General features: G+C 40.5%; 1 protein-coding gene across 1 annotated transcript in view; it reads right to left on the bottom strand.

Moving 5' to 3' along the window:
* LOC124158672 (proton-coupled amino acid transporter-like protein pathetic) overlaps window positions 1-14036 on the bottom strand; it is a 119943-nt gene extending 105907 nt beyond the window's left edge. Inside the window, exon 1 of the mRNA XM_046533891.1 lies at window positions 13728-14036. Within this exon, the coding sequence (XP_046389847.1) occupies window positions 13728-13730 (3 nt within the window). The 5' untranslated portion in view covers window positions 13731-14036. The remainder of the gene's footprint in view (window positions 1-13727) is intronic.
* Between the last annotated feature and the right edge of the window lie 1920 nt (window positions 14037-15956).

The following is a 15956-nucleotide window of genomic DNA, read 5'->3' as shown; positions in this document are numbered from 1 at the left end:
TATTTATTTCGTCATTAAAATTTACACAACAAAATAATATTTAGTTTAGATATCTCCTGAATATAGCTGAAAGTTTAAACATTTTTGATGTTGCTTAGAAGCAACATTGGGTTATAAAGGGTTAAGTAGAAAATTTCCACGTAAGCGTCTTAACCGCTATTTTACCAGTTGCAATAATTGATGATTTGTCACAGTTGTAATGTATTGGTTACTAACCAATTTTGACATTTCGATATTTGCAGTTGAATTCCAGATGCACAAAATTATTTCGCAGCAGGACATTTTTATATGGTATGTATGGGAATCTCTTCCATGACAGTTGGAGGGAAATGAGTTCATCTCTGTTGGGTCTCAGTGGACTTAATAGCACTTGGTCACTGGGTTAACATGCTTACAAAAGCCCTCAGGCTTCTCGTCTATTCGTCGATGTACGTCCACAAGAACGGCTCCGACTAAGCTCGCATGATCTCTGGATTTGCTTGTGTTTTCTCCTTCGTGAATCATTCCCTATTGCATTAGCCTATAAAAGACTGCATCTGTCGGAGCAAACATGTCTCTTCCAGTGCTATAACTCAAGTCAACCGAATAGCGAGATCGGTCAAGTGATATTATTTGGTCGAGCGGACAACACTACGCGTTGAATGTGACAGCAATGGAAATGTTGGTATCGTCTCCATTGATGTCTCCACTGATAGCATCTTCTTTACATAATCATTTCCTTTCGCAGAGCGTATGTATGCTAATGCGTGTATAAATAGCACCATCGCGTGTATGCTAATTATCCGCTAATTACCACTATTATCACGACACGTTCTCGCCGATGGTCGTTAACGAGGCGACAACCTTTCTATTTCCATTACTTCAATTTTCGTTTCAGTGCTCTTGCTTTATGACATAAGGACTTCGGCGAACCTAATATTCCATTGCCTCTACTCCCTTGAGTTTTAAGACCGAAGTTAGTACCATTTTCAGAGCTTGTTTTCCCATTGACATGGAGATTGAGATACAGTTATTAGGGAAAATTATTATATAATATAACTGTTAACTTCAGGCTTAAATAGGTGAAAAATTTCCTTAATGGAAAATAAGAAAATGAAACTTTGTTAGGTTCCTTTTCCGAAAGGAACTAACAAGCTATATAAGAGAAGCTGCGAAAATCTTCAGACAAAAATTTGTCAGGTTCACTCGTAAACTTAAATATGCACCACTCATAGCATATTTACATCTTCAGGTCCTGCAGGTATAAATATGTTATTTTATTTTATATAATTAGTAAAGATATGAAGCTGAGCACAATTAAGAAATTCTGCATGTCCTGAAAGTGTAACTTTATTATTTTATTTTCTATAATTAATATAGAACTTCTTAATTGTGCTCAACTTTATGAAAAATCTACCTCTTTAATTATGAAATTTACTCGTGTTGTGGAAGCAATATGCTTAAATTTACTATTATATAGACCGTTTGTACCAAAGGAATAATTTTCCCTACTTTGTGGCGGAGCTATAACAATAAAGAGAGCTGTTGAAGCTGTCGTATTAGTGTTTTCAAGAGCGCTACCATGATTATTATAACCTGACAGAAACGAGTCCTGACAGTTGTGCATGCTATAGCTGACAGGAGAGGTCCTTACATTATGTGAGGTGACATTGCGCTATTCTAAGGGCGTAAAATATTCCGGATGCATAATACCCGAGCTTAGAGTGACGAGAAACGTCAAGACAGCCGTTGGAAGCGTCGTCAATGGTGGTTGCGTCACCGCTCGCCTCGAATGCGGGATGGACGTTATGGAAATTGACGAAGAAAGGCCGTTCTTTAATTTGCATGGGAAAAGCTTGTTACACAATGAATCTCGATGAGCGATAGCGCTTCTCTCGGTTTCTCACGCAAATGAACTGCGGACTCCGTTCCAATGCTGCCCAGAGAAGCGCGTGCGGATGGATAACGGAGTTGATGTGAATGCATTTTGAAAAAAATGAGTCTGCTCCCTGACGTAGCAGGTTCACTTATTCCTGGTTCACCATTATTTCGGAAGAGCAATGAGTATTTTTTAAGTCAATGCTCCTGAGTGGAAACGTGTTTCGTTGGTAAATTGAAGTTTTGACAAATGTCTCGATTGCATTGGTGGATTTTTATTTTATTTTTTACTATACCACCGAAAACAGCTCTGTACGACCTTTTATATCGGGGTTATTAATATGTTAACATTTTAATGTACACAAACAACCGTGCCCTGTATAGGGGTAACTTACCCAGGCGGGACTCGAACCCGCGACTTCCTCTGCCAGTTAACGTTATATTAGGTGTATGTTGGTAAATCAATTGAAATATTTCAGTTAAAAACTTTTGGATACGTCTCTCCGTCGCTGTTTTGGTTGGCCCCAACATTCCTCGACCGAGGCTGGTCACTTTTTCCAGGGAATCTTAGAATCTGAGAATCTACATTCCCTTGAAAAAGCGACAAGAATTGGCCGGGAACGTAATGGCTACCCTTACATTGACGTGGAGTTGTATATCACAAGCTTTTGACTATAATGACGAAAAACCACGAAAGTTTTCACGCAGAGCTACAGTTGAAAGATTCTCTGCAAATCCTGCTAAAATTTCTTTCCATCTTCCTAAAAAGAAGTAATTCTGCCTATTTTGCAATTCCAGAAAATATTGCGAGAAAGGATTTTGCCTCAATCTCTTAGGGATGGATACATTATGCAGAACAGCTAGTGCGGAATGTTTTGTGGAAGCCGAGGGTCCTCACTATAGATGATCAATACGTCATCCGTCTTCTCTGAAAAATCTAATTGACAATTCTTATTTGCCAGCTTTATAGTTCCTTTTGACTTACTTATTGACAATGAACTTAAATGGAATTAATATTATACGCAATTGATGAGATTGACAAGTTATACCATTTTTGCAGTCGTAAATAAATTAATTTGAAGACAATTTGTTGAATTGTTGGGAAACTAAGCTAGGGGAGATGGAAGCTGAGACTTGCGGTATCACTTGCAGTTCTCCTACCTGCAAAAGCCTACAATCTGAAGGGTGATTTTTTAGTTCATTCGTCCTTACTTGGCTGTGAGGTTTATTAAAATATTGGAATAAAAAAATGAGATCGCGAAAACATTTACCCACAGCAATTATGCAATGCATTTTCGCGGCTGGTAGTAGTGCTCCTGAAAAAACTCCTTGCACGCTTTAAATTTTCGGATTCAATGTTCAATATAGAGGTGTGATGAAGCGAGTAGTGATGAATGAATCTGTAACCGTAATGTAGAAACTGGGTCAGCGTACCAATATAAATGCGTACAAAAGAGATGGAAGAAGTTCCTCGAGCGAATACTTACTCTACTTCTCCTTGCAAATAACCTCTAACGACACCTTGGGAAGATTTTCGTATTGATTGTAACCATAAATTTAAGAAGGCCATCATATATTGGCATCTGTAAATGATATATTCCTTCCATTGAATACAGCAAGCTAAGTGCGATTCCTTTTTAGCTATCGAGCAATGGAATTGTTCCTCAGAGAGATTCAACGAAATATATACGATATGGCTGGAAATTGCTCGGGATTAAGAAGCCGTAATTGATAGCGCTCCAAGTCTACTCAATGAAGAGGGCGCATCGCGTTCGCTCGAGTGGCGGTATTTTGTACTTATGCGGGCATTTCACCGCATTAAAACCATGCTATCATGGTGGAGTTTTCTCGGCAAATAGAGTAGACAATTTTGGATACTTTATTGAATAGGAAATACAAAAATTTTGTGCCTCAGAAAATACTGGGGAAACATTTTCAATTTTGAGATAGGAAGGCAAATGTTCTTTTCGTGCCGTAAAACTGCCAAGAGGTGAGAGCTTAAGATCAAAAAAACTCATGCGTTACGAAATACAGGTACAGTTGGTGATGAGCTCCTTGAAGATACACATAGAATGGTTTGGTTCAGACATTTTTTCAAATATTCGCTGAGATTGATAACAGGTATCCCGAACAAACTTATCATTTATCCAAGTTAGAATTGATAAGATTGGCAAGTTGTTTTACATTATACAGTCGTAGAGATATCAATTTAAGGAAGTCTGGTTCGGCATAACATTTTTGGCTGGGAAAGAAAACTTGCGAACTGCTGAAACTTACTTTGGAGTTATGAATTGGGCTTGAGATACAAGGTTTTACGATTTCTCAGAAAGTGATTTGCCTAGATTTTTGTTAATAGCTTTTGGGATCGTAATCTTTGAAAACCAGCAGAGAAGGATACTCCGTTGCTGTTATTTTTTCGGCTTTCTTGAGGGTCTGGGTTAAATATCGGCGGCGCACAGTGGGCTGAAATCGAAAAAAGCTGGACAAAACCTCAAAATCGATTTTTTTGAGTGCGGAATTTGAAACTTTGCACAGTTGTTGCCAATACACTGGTGCATTTTTTGACGCAAACCGTTTTTCATAGATAAATTTTTAAACAAATAACTTGGCCTCAAAGTTGAACAAATTTCGCAAAAATTGCCCTCATTGAATTGTTTTGGAAATTCAGCTTGTTAAAATTAATGCCACACCTTATGTCGAAATTCAATAGAAACAAAAATTTACAATATTATTATGCGGTTTATTATTATTAATTCTTGGCAACTTTCACGACTCAGTTTTATTATTTGTGGTCGATACGATACAAAATGGCGGACCCTGTTTTTCGTCGAAATTTTGTGTTCGTGTAGGATTATAAAAAAAGGATCACCGAGTTACCTCGAGATATTTACACCACATATGCAACAAAATCGATAGAGTATTGAAATGTGAGTCGTGAAAGTTGCCAAGAATTAACAATAATAAACCGCATAATAATATTGTACATTTTTGTTTCTATTGAATAACGACAGAAGGTGTGGCATTAGTTTTAACAAGCTGAATTTCGAAAACAATTCAATGGGGGCAATTTTTGCGAAATTTGTTCAACTTTGAGGCCAAGTTATTTGTTTAAAAAATTTATCTATGAAAAACGGTTTGCGTCAAAAAATGCACTATTGTATTGACAACAACTGTGCAAAGTTTCAAATTTCGCACTCAAAAAAAAATCGATTTTCAGGTTTTGTCCAGCTTATTTCGATTCCAGACCACTGTGCGGCGGTGGAATTTTAGAATGAATCCCGCTACCTATAGTCGAGGAAAGATACGCGAAAAAAGGCCATAATAAAGAAATTTTTGCGTCCTGGACGGATCGGAATGCGGTTTTTTGCATTCGCTTGCAAAAATTATTTGTAAAAAAGTTATCATATTTTCATTTGGGAGAAACCTTTAGTTGCATTGCTGCAGGCCAAAATGCACTCGGAAAATGCATTTTCTGAGACGCCCTTTGGAAAACGTAATAACTTTGTAGAAAAGAGTCAGAACTGGCCCGGAACGGGTACTCGGGGGTTTTTGAGGTCGCTGATCACGATTATGATGTTCAAATTGACACTAGGACCACCTGGGGCTCAGGAACACCGTCGTACGTCATCTCCGTGGAACTGTCCCAGAGTTCATGCGGGAAAGGAAAAACAAGCGGCATCCGGGGTTTTTTTGGGTCGCTGAATTCAAACATGGCATCGGCGAACCTCCCCCGGACACCTGGTGCACCAGAACCTGGACCTGGACGTCATCCCCTAGAACTTTCTTGACAATATCGACAAAAACAACCCGAAAATTATCGGAGGCGTGTTTTTTGAGGCGCTAAATCACAATTCCACGTCGAAAACGACCCTCCGAACACCTGGTGCAACTAAAGGTTTCTCCCAAATGAAAATATGGTAACTTTTTTACAAATAATTTTTGCAAGCGAATGCAAAAAACCGCATTCCGATCCGTCCAGGACGCAAAAATTTCTTTATTTTTGCGTATCTTTCCTCGTAACACGAGTTTTTTTAGTGAGATTTTGGGGGTGGAACAATCCTTTCTCACCCATAGGAGCATGAGTTGATCCGGGTAAATTGCAATCCTCATTGAAAATTACAGCACTAATAAGCTGTTGTAACCATATCGCTAACGTTATGCAAAGAAGAACGAAATGGATTAACCATATCAAAGGAAGGAAGAATAGGAAGTTACAGTACGGCTGTAATCGTAATGATTATGGTACTGTTTATGTTTTCTAACATTTTAATCATTTTAAATACTTAAAACCTTTTAATTTGAGGTGCAGCGATCGCAATATATAAAAAATCGATTGACAGGTTTGAAATCTCCGCAAAGTCATTTTTTGGACGCATTAATGAACTTCTCTTGGCGTTAATCTATGTCTGCAGGTTTTTCGCCAACACTAGATCTCCCCACTGTACCTTCCCTTTCTTCAATGTTGGAATGATTAACCTCCAAGTATCAATATCATTCGCGAGTCACGTTGCGCGGAAATGTGTTCGTTGAAATGGATGCAGGTACCTGGGTACTGCGTCCGCTGGCATGTTGCCTATGTACGTGTGAATACCTGACGGGAGAAATCTTTCCCGCCACCGCCGCGCCGCTCCGGTTCCGAGGACTCGTAAAAGGAACCAGCCAGACCCATGCGGTCCGTTCCCGGAGACTACCGCGACTTCAACAGGTGGTCGGTCGGTGGCACGGACGAAGGGGGAAAGGAGAAAAATAAACATAAGAAAAACACGTCCACCGCTCCTGGGTAAATGCAGGTGGAATGCGTTCATTGAGGAATTTTCTGCTGCTCTTTCTTGAGAAGAGTACGCTCAACGAAGTTAATGGCGGTGCCCCGAACAAATTCGATCGAAGCAGCACGTGATGGTAATCCTATTATGCTGACGTTCTCTTAGTCTGCGACGTAATCAGTTACCTAATATCATTCGCGTCGAAGGCTAAATGGATAAAACCAACATCCTGACCAGTTAAAAAAAAAAATATACCTTCCAACGTGCTCTCATAATTCTACCGCCGCATAAGACGAGCGTCGAAATAGATTTCGCTCTCACGACTGCTTCAGAAGATTTTGTAGCAAATGAAACAAAAACATCAATTTTAAAAGAAATTTCAAACATTTTTTTTCGCAAATTTGTATCGCTATAAACATGAAATTTCCGTAAATGCGCGTCATAAAACAGTGTGGAAAACTGTGAATTTATCTGTCTCGGAAATTCAGTTTGACATTTCAGCTCTGCATATTTTTTTCAGCTCAGCGCTATATTGCCTTCAAGTATAAAGCTGCTTTCGTGAGGCACTTCATAAAATTCTGTAATTTCTATTTTTATTCAAATTCAACTATTCAAATTCAAATAGCGATTTTTCTTTAGCCTGTTATTCATAAGTATCGATTGGACATTTAACCATCCCATTTCCAGTATGTTGATCTGACATGGCTCGACAATTCTTAAAAGTCGATTTATATAATACGTTCCCTTTGGCATTTCAGCTCTTAACATTTTTTCAACTCGGCGCTTTGTTGTCTTTAAATTTCTAGCTGCTTTCGTGACGTACTTCCTAAGATTTCGTTATTTACATATTTACCATTCCAACATTTTTCTCTACGATTTTGGATTGAAAACTGTAGTTGGTGTTTTTTGGCGGTTTTCGAACCATCACTAAATTTCTCTGGCTTGGAGGCGCACGGATCGCATAAAATCTCGCGGCTGGCTTCACCCCTGCTCCATTTTCGTCGGGTCATGTAAACGGGAGCGCGCGTGTTATATCCACTTTTTCCGCTCCGTCACATTACTAGATCCTCCCCGTCGGGAAGTCCGTAAAAGCATCCCAGATCCATGCTCAGCGATTTCACTAAGCGAAACGGCTTCGGCGCGGTCTTTTACTCTTCCTTTTTTTCCACTCAACGTCGAGTCCCGCTATTTTTACGCGCCAAACGTCCCGGACATGCGCAGACTTACTCATTATTTCCCGACGCAAATTGTGACTCAAGTCGAGACGGCTTATTTTGAAAGTTGTGTGTTCGTATCTTTTTCATTTTCTTCGCAGTATCAATTTTTAAGCATGGACATTCTCCATTCTATTCAAAATTGTGATCGTACGATTTCAAAAAAGTTTATAAGAGTCTTCGATGAGTGCTCAAAACATAGGTTTGTGGGTATCGTATCTGCATAGGCGGAGTTTTTTTGGGGGGGGGGGGGGAGAGAGAGCCTGGCCAGCTTAAGTGAGTTTAGAGACCCCAACTTAAATAGTAATTTGTAAGAAAAAAGTGCGAAACATGTAGAATTGCCAAAACATAATAGTCTTAGATAGTCCTAAACGTGTTTATTTTCAGGGACTAATTTAAACAAATTTTCCAGGGATGGGCTCCGGAAAACTGGGGGGTATTCTATAGCCCCTAAACCCCCGGCATTATTGCCGGTCCTCCCAGCATTAAACTTTAACTTCGCTCATGCATATCTGACTGTATAACTTTATGTAACAAAGACAGCAGGTCGTAATGCAGGAGTTAATATGTAGAGGTAATAACAAATATCTCGAGTTCATAATATCCCATAATGTGAGAGATTTGCATTGTGAAACCTGTCCAAAGTAGCTTTGCTTATTTACTTGATTTACTTATTACTACGATTACATTAAGCGGTTCTGGTAATGGCAGCTACTCCTGACCCTATAGGAGAGATAATTTGTAGCAAGGTGCCTAGTAAATTGGATGCCCTTTCTCATTTTGTATAACTGTAATTAAGTCCTCCTAAAAAAATAATGAAAGTCCTCACCCTGTTCATAAATGTAGTGATCTGAAGTTGCTGATTAAACCAATGTAAATGGGAGATTTTTAGCTCTCCTGCCTTTCTTAGGTAATATTATCTGATTCTACTATCTAGATTATTCATTATTCAGGTTAAGGCTCAGATATCACATGCAACTAACACATTATGAAAATGAATTTTACTTCTCGAATTTTGAAAACGATGATCAGTTCCTGAGTCTTAACTTTATTACCTTTTCTATCACTGAACTTCAAATGTAAGACTTCATCTGCATAGAAATGTACCTTCTTAATAATCATTATTCAAATAATATTATCAAATGAGCTTTTGTAACTCAGGCTTTAACTATTCATTTGCGAAACTGAATGTTCTGGATTTATTCCGAATGACATGGGCGTTTGTAGCATTGAAGTAAGGACGTGTATTTGATGAGAATTTCTTCGCGGGTAGTCTGAAAGATGCAGTTCCATTGAAATGAATTTGCTTGCAAAATGAATGAAGCCTAATAAGGTCAATAGGCAGGGCACAAAACACTTGTCGCATTCTCGGGAGCGCATCTTGGATTGGGCGTATGTTGTTCTTTTTTTCTAAGAGTACGACAGTAATTTTTCCCAGAGGGCAAAAAGCAATAGAATGAAGACGTCACACCCGTTATTGTTTAATGGAAAGTGATAAAAGTGTCGAAAGAAAATGCTAATAGGTAGCAAAGATTGACTGATGGAATTGAAGTGGATATTGATGGAACACCGATAACTTACAGTTAGCAACCGTTAGCAACAGATGATACAAGTATGAACCCTGAATTCATGGAATTTGCTTAGTTCCCTAGACTTCGAGTGCCGAATTCACTCGTAATTGCTAAGTTTATCAACAAAGAACCTCATGTAATGATTTATTCCTCTGTAAAATTTTAACGAGAGTATCGGATTGATTGGTAAGCATAGGTAGTTCTGTGGGATCACTTCAAAGTGAAGACTGTGGGGGTGTAGGAAGGTTATACAGGCATAATATGTAAATCGAGACACAGACAGCAGGCCATAATGCAAAATGGGAAATAATAATAAATATCTCAAGTTCATAATATCTCAAATGGGCAAAGACTGTTGTTTCGTTAAGCCTGAGCTAACTAGAAGATAGTAATTTGCCTCATTACACACAGTTGGAGATATGGAATTCGCTTGAAAAAAACGCAAGTATGAGAGAAGATAATTATGACGAATGCTATGATACGAAATTGTAAAAACAAGTCGTAGAGCACCGAGTGGAACATCCGAACGATGCAGATACCCGCGGTAAACCGATTTCCGAATTAATGATGACTTTACTGGACAAGGAGAGAAAGTATTTTCCTCAATGAACGAAACTGTATGCCAAAAAGAAAAGAAACTGGAAACGTCATTCGTTTCCAGTTATTAGCTGTGTATCTTCGGCAACGTTATCTGAGACTTAAATTGTTACGTATTTAAAATGATTCTTTCCCGAGAATCATCGTAGCTTTTCCGGCGATACTCGCAGGTGATCTAGCTCCTCACGTGCAGCATCCACTACAAGTGCATCCGCCACGAGTGAGTTGCCCGTCAAACTCCTCCTTTCAACATCTTCCTTCCCCTCCAAACTCGCGGCGGTAAAAAAAACCGGCCATCTTCCTCACTCCCTCTTATTCCGGGGCGCCAGCATCCGCGGGGGTTGCATCCTCCACGTGGATAGTGCCGGAACATAAACGCGTGTGTGTAGGGGCATTTACGCTCCCGGGAACTTCGCTGTTTACGACGACAGCTGAGTATTTTCGTGGTAAATGTTGCCTTTCTTTCATTTTACTAACCCCACTTACGCCGCAAATCAAAAAGGAATAGTAAGCTTCAACTGTGATGTGCTTAATCCTCCAGAATTAGGAGGAAATTCGAAATTACAAACAGGAAAATTGGCGCTCGAAACAATGTGGTATTGAATATGTTTAAAGAATGTCTCATTTCACGCTAATTTGTGAGCGAATGGATTAAGGGCACGTAAATGCGACTTCCAGTGTTAAAATGAATAGAAGTGCAGGCATTTTAGAAAATATACGCATCGTAAAAAAGCCAGTTTCATTGTGAGAGGTGTTTCAAACCGGGTTGCAATGAACTGTCATTGCGATCGCCTCGGAATTAATGGTTAAGGATTCAATCACTGTTTGACTGGACAATTTTTTTTCTAAGAAATCAAAAATGAGAGTTTGCTAAACAGATCCGACGGTAAAATTCTGTACAACTATTGTTGAAAAGACGCCAAGTCTTTCCTCGATTTCATTAAAAATAAAAGAAATAACACGATCCAGTGAGCTTGATGATGTTTAAATCATATTTTAACAACCGAGATATCGATTTTGGAAATAATTATATACTCACAGACGGCTGCTCACCGAATTACGAAAGAAATTCCTCGCTTCCTTGGTAATTTTAAGACCTTGCTCCCCTTCATTCCAGCAGGGACGAAGCCTTCGTGTTTAAAATTCTTTGTCTTTCTTTACTTCCGTGATAATCCGTACATCCGCTACGATAAGCTGGAAAACTAATGCCGGGGTGGCTGCTACTACTTCCGTTTCCGAATTTGGCGCGCGTTCTGTGTATACCACGAGCCAGAATGCCAGCTGATGCAACTGGGGACTTGTGTTGAGGGAGGCACTCTGACCTATTTTTGAAGAAACCGACTGAGTAGGCGGGCAGGACGCCGAAAAAAGGCTTTCGAAGTGAAGGGGAAGAAACAAAATGCGTGACCAGCATGTCAGCTGCCCCTAGAAGCGCATGGCTTCGTCGCCCGACCGTTTGTCAATTGTTTGCTTTTCCCTGTATTTACCGCCTTTCTTTACAAAGGCTAAAGGTAATCACTCCTTGCTCAATTGCCGCAGGATCTTCACTGAATCTTGATTTCATTGTAATAAGGTTTGGGCTTTCAAATTTTGTACGTGGTAGCTCAGTTGTGTGCGTTTTGATTCAGGTTGAACATATTTTTTCGTGAAAAAGAGTAAATTTTCACAACGCAATTGCTAACACTTAATAAATTGGGGATAAAATATTATTTTTAGCGGTTTTAAGAAAGGAGCTTTTTATATAAATAGAAAAAAAATGTACTGCGAAATAATAAGCTGTGGCAATACCCTCTAGCTATTCACACAGTAGATGTTTTCAAAATATCAAAGATTCTCAATAAATCAAACGGAACGCGTGGTGACGTATTTACTACGAATTCACTTCACGAACTATTAAATATGACGTGTTGAATTAAAATAGAAAATGCAAAAAATATCCCATCTGGAATAGTTCTCGTGCCGGCTTGTTGCTATAATTTTTATTATTGATCATGCAAAGGCTTATGTTTTTTCTCTGAGAGTCTTTCATTAAGAAAATAACAGAAACCTTCCAGAGGCCTTTCTGTATTTTTCATTCAGAATCGCAAATAAATATAGGCCATGAACCAATCAGATTGAGGCTATGCGAGTTCGGAAATCTCTCATGATTCGGTTGCTGTAGAGTCAGGTTTTTTTGCCTGTCAAAATGCTGCGGGGACTTTTTCCTTAATTTATAATCCCAAGAAGTTTCCGTCCATTTCCCGATGTATGAGCTACCCTTCCAATGCCCTTTCTTTTATAGTCTCTCTATAAGGGTTTAGAGAACTGAAGTGGCTTCACCCGCAGCTGCGAAGGAATTTTATTCAACGCATCGCATGGATTGATAGGAATCACACGGTAGTTGGACGCGGACATTTGCTTTTCCATTCTAGTCATGTCGCAACAGCCGTTGTGTCCTCCTCCATCCAGATGTTGTTTCGCTCCGATTTCGTCCAGCTTCTAAAGCACTTTGCATCGTGTGTCGTTCAACAAAAAAAAATAAATAAGAAAAACGCTCTGTTGCGTCGAGAAATGGAATGACAGTGGAATGGCTGACTATGTGTCTTGAGGGTACAATGTTCAAAGGGAGAAGCGGCCGAGAAAGCTCACAATGGCTATGTCGAAATGTTATGTAGACTCTCAGAAAAGAATGCCCGGCATTTTGATTTTTTTCGGGATGTAACCGATTAGGGAGACATATTACATCAAGTCACAACTGGTGTGTAGGTTTTGGAAAGATTGTAGTCAACGAGTCATTCATTAGCAAATGTTTTCAAGGGTGAAAACGGCCAATCGTTAGGTTCTGTGATTGGAGGTGCTTTACACTTTTGATTACTATGCAGGGTATCGAATGGCAAAGAAATTTCTTGTTCTGCCTGGATTTGAACTCCAACATTACGTATGATGAGCCTATGTTAAGAAATATAAATGCTATATCGGCATTAACTCACGCGTCATTATGCAACTTCACGCGTGATTCGATCTCGGATCTAGGGGGAAAGACTATACACTTCGTACTTAATGAAGAAAGTGAACAACAAATCGACGTGTACTTCGGGCGCCATTGATTGAACCTAGATCTTGCTTCACGTTAACGGGTGCGCATAAAATAACGTGGATATGCAGGCTAGCGAACAAATTTTGATTATAGTCGTGATGTAGTACCAATCAGTTTTCGGTGAGATTCAAACTCGTGCTCCCTCCGAGACTGCTAGCCGGTGTCCTCAGCCTCCGCGATAGCGGAACCGGCTGCAGGCGAGACGCATGCGCCGGCTGGCCGTCTCCTTATTCGTCGTCCGAAACGGAGACGAGATAGTGGCGCGTGGACCGGTGCGTTTTGCCTCCCGAAACTTAACACGTGCTCGGGAACTCAAGAGGAAAAAAACCTGTTTCCCTCGCCCAGCTCGTTCACCGCGCGGATTTGTCGTGAAAAAATATTTGCGCCATTACCGCGCCAAATTTTATACGAATCCCTTTTCGTATGACCGGAAGATGGTTGAGGAAAAAGTATAGAAAAAATAATTAGAGGGACGCCTGCGCGACCCAGAAAAGAGGGATCGAACTCTCTTGCGGTCGCCGAACTTTTTCCTCGCGCGCCTCGCGGCGTATTTTTCTTCAAGTTTATTCCTCGTTATATTGTGTTAGAAATGTACTTAATATCTCAGTTTCGGCGTGGGTTACAAAGTAAATAAAAAAAGAACACTCACCATGGTTTCGGCTTTGTTGCGTCCCGCTTGTAGCAAGACGCGGCGGCTCTGCCTGCTTCCTCGAAATGGAGCACAAAGTGTAGTACGTGTCTGTGGGGTGTGGGTGTGTGAGATTGTGTGTTATTAAAAACTCCTTCCCCACAGTCTGGTCTAACCCAGCCGCCTTCCACCAACAGAGTGATATCTTCGGCACCACACGGCCGTCTCTGCCCCTCGTAAGAAGTTTTGCTCTCGTGCGCATGCGCGGATGATTTTCTTTCGTCTGTCGCCCTCTCCGTTCCTTGCAACGCTTCCAACTTCTGCTCTCCTTCTCTCTCTATCTCCTCAAACCACCCCCTCTCTTCTCTCTATGCTCTTATATACTTCCACTGCCACCTCCCTCTCTTCTTTCACGCGTGCTAATGCGAATGCGTGTTGTACATATATATGTATATACCGAAGCGATCGTGCTGTATACATATTCCCTCTTCCCTCATGTGACCGCCGCGACATCTAGACGGTGCGACACTTATCCCCTTCCGCGCTCGCTACTCCGGAACAAACTTTGATAATTGTGAGTGCGGTAACATTGATTTTTCGCGTCCCGTCGATGTTTTTTACCCGTTCGTTCGTCGCATATGATTTCTTTCCATCCTTTGTGCGATGGATTTTCATTAGGAAAACAGATATCTATCGCATGCATGTATATAATGAAACTGTTCTAATTGATGGCAGGTGTAACTTTATCAGTCCAATGAAGTTTGGTTATTCTTGTTGCTACGGATTTTCAGCCAGAAACTAGATATCTAGATACATGTATCATGCATGATTGTGATGCAACTTTTGTCACCGAGGAGTAGCATTTACAACCCAGTTAATAGTGGAATCTAGGTGTTATGGCCTAATGTTTTTATCTTGAATATCTTGTTGATTTATTTCTAATAGTTTATGAAGGTAATTTAAGTAATTCCAGGCGAATTATATTTAATAAAAGGTAGAAATTCCACCGAAAGAGACGCAACTACCGATTTTTTGTAATTTTCTCTGTGATATGAAATAGGCTGCAATTGGTGTGGATTTACCCCTACGAATTTATTTATTTATTTGCATTTTTATTTATTCCCACACCACCGAAAACAGCACATAAATCGGGGTTTTCAACAAATTTAACGATTACACGTGCACGAACAACCATTCGGTGAGTAGGAGCAACCTACTCAGGCGGGACTCGAACCAGTGACAACTTGTTTGGCAGGTGAGGACATAACCCCGTCGCCTCACTTCATCTGGTGGATGCTTTTCCGCCGTCCGCTTTCCGCCTGGTTTTCCGCCCATGTGAACTCAAGCATACGCTCTCCTACGTACCCCTCTTTCTCCTAAACACTGTTACGTCGAGGATTTGACGTCGCAGCAATTCTTTTGTTGTCCTGGAACTCGAGGGGGGTCGGACGCACGTCTGGGAAATGCTTTGGAGGCGGTAGGGATGGAAGCCATAAAAAAAGGGCGCGAACCATGCCTTTGCCTTTTCCATCGGTAAATGGCCCTCCATATTTGGGCCCCATGCGAACGAGACTGTGAGGACCTCTTCGGAGCTGGGCGAAGGGGGCGTGCGAAATAAGGTTCGCACCTCAGGAGATTCATCTCGAGCAAGCCCAAGTGGTGCTCTGAAAACAGGTGAGGGACGAGGAGCGCCAAGGATTATATGTTAGCCTGAACCTTTTCGTGATCCTTCATCGATTGGAGAGAGAGATTGAAGGCTTCGATTGTATAAAGTATTATGGGTTGCGACTATAAATTCAGACGAAAAGCCGGTCGCCGCCGCCGGTACCGCCGGGTTGTTTGTTTTTTACTCCGCACCACTTAATCTTTATGATCAAAATTTCAGCTGTTGTGAGCAGCTCTTTGCTGGAGGAAAGGTTTTCAGCACCTTTTGATTACTTCCTCGATGGATCCGTAACTTTCCTGAGACTGCTGGTCTAAAACTCAAAGTGGCATGGCTATAGGTATGGCGAATGCCATTTCCACCATATGTCTGTAAAATGCATAATTAATTCCCTTCGTGATGGACATAGCAGCAGGACCATGAGCCAATTACAATTTCCTCTTCTTTATTATTTTGAATTATTCTCCACCTTAGTATTTCCTCTTTTCACTGTGAATATTGTGGCCACTTTTGGTCGATTCGATGTAAGCCTAATTTATTTGGTAGAAAATTTTTATAGTAATCGCTAACAGCGTTCCCTTCCAAAG

This window comes from Ischnura elegans, chromosome 5, assembly GCF_921293095.1.
Source record: "Ischnura elegans chromosome 5, ioIscEleg1.1, whole genome shotgun sequence".
Classification (NCBI taxonomy): domain Eukaryota; kingdom Metazoa; phylum Arthropoda; class Insecta; order Odonata; family Coenagrionidae; genus Ischnura; species Ischnura elegans.
This window is presented reverse-complemented; position numbering and strand designations above follow the sequence as displayed.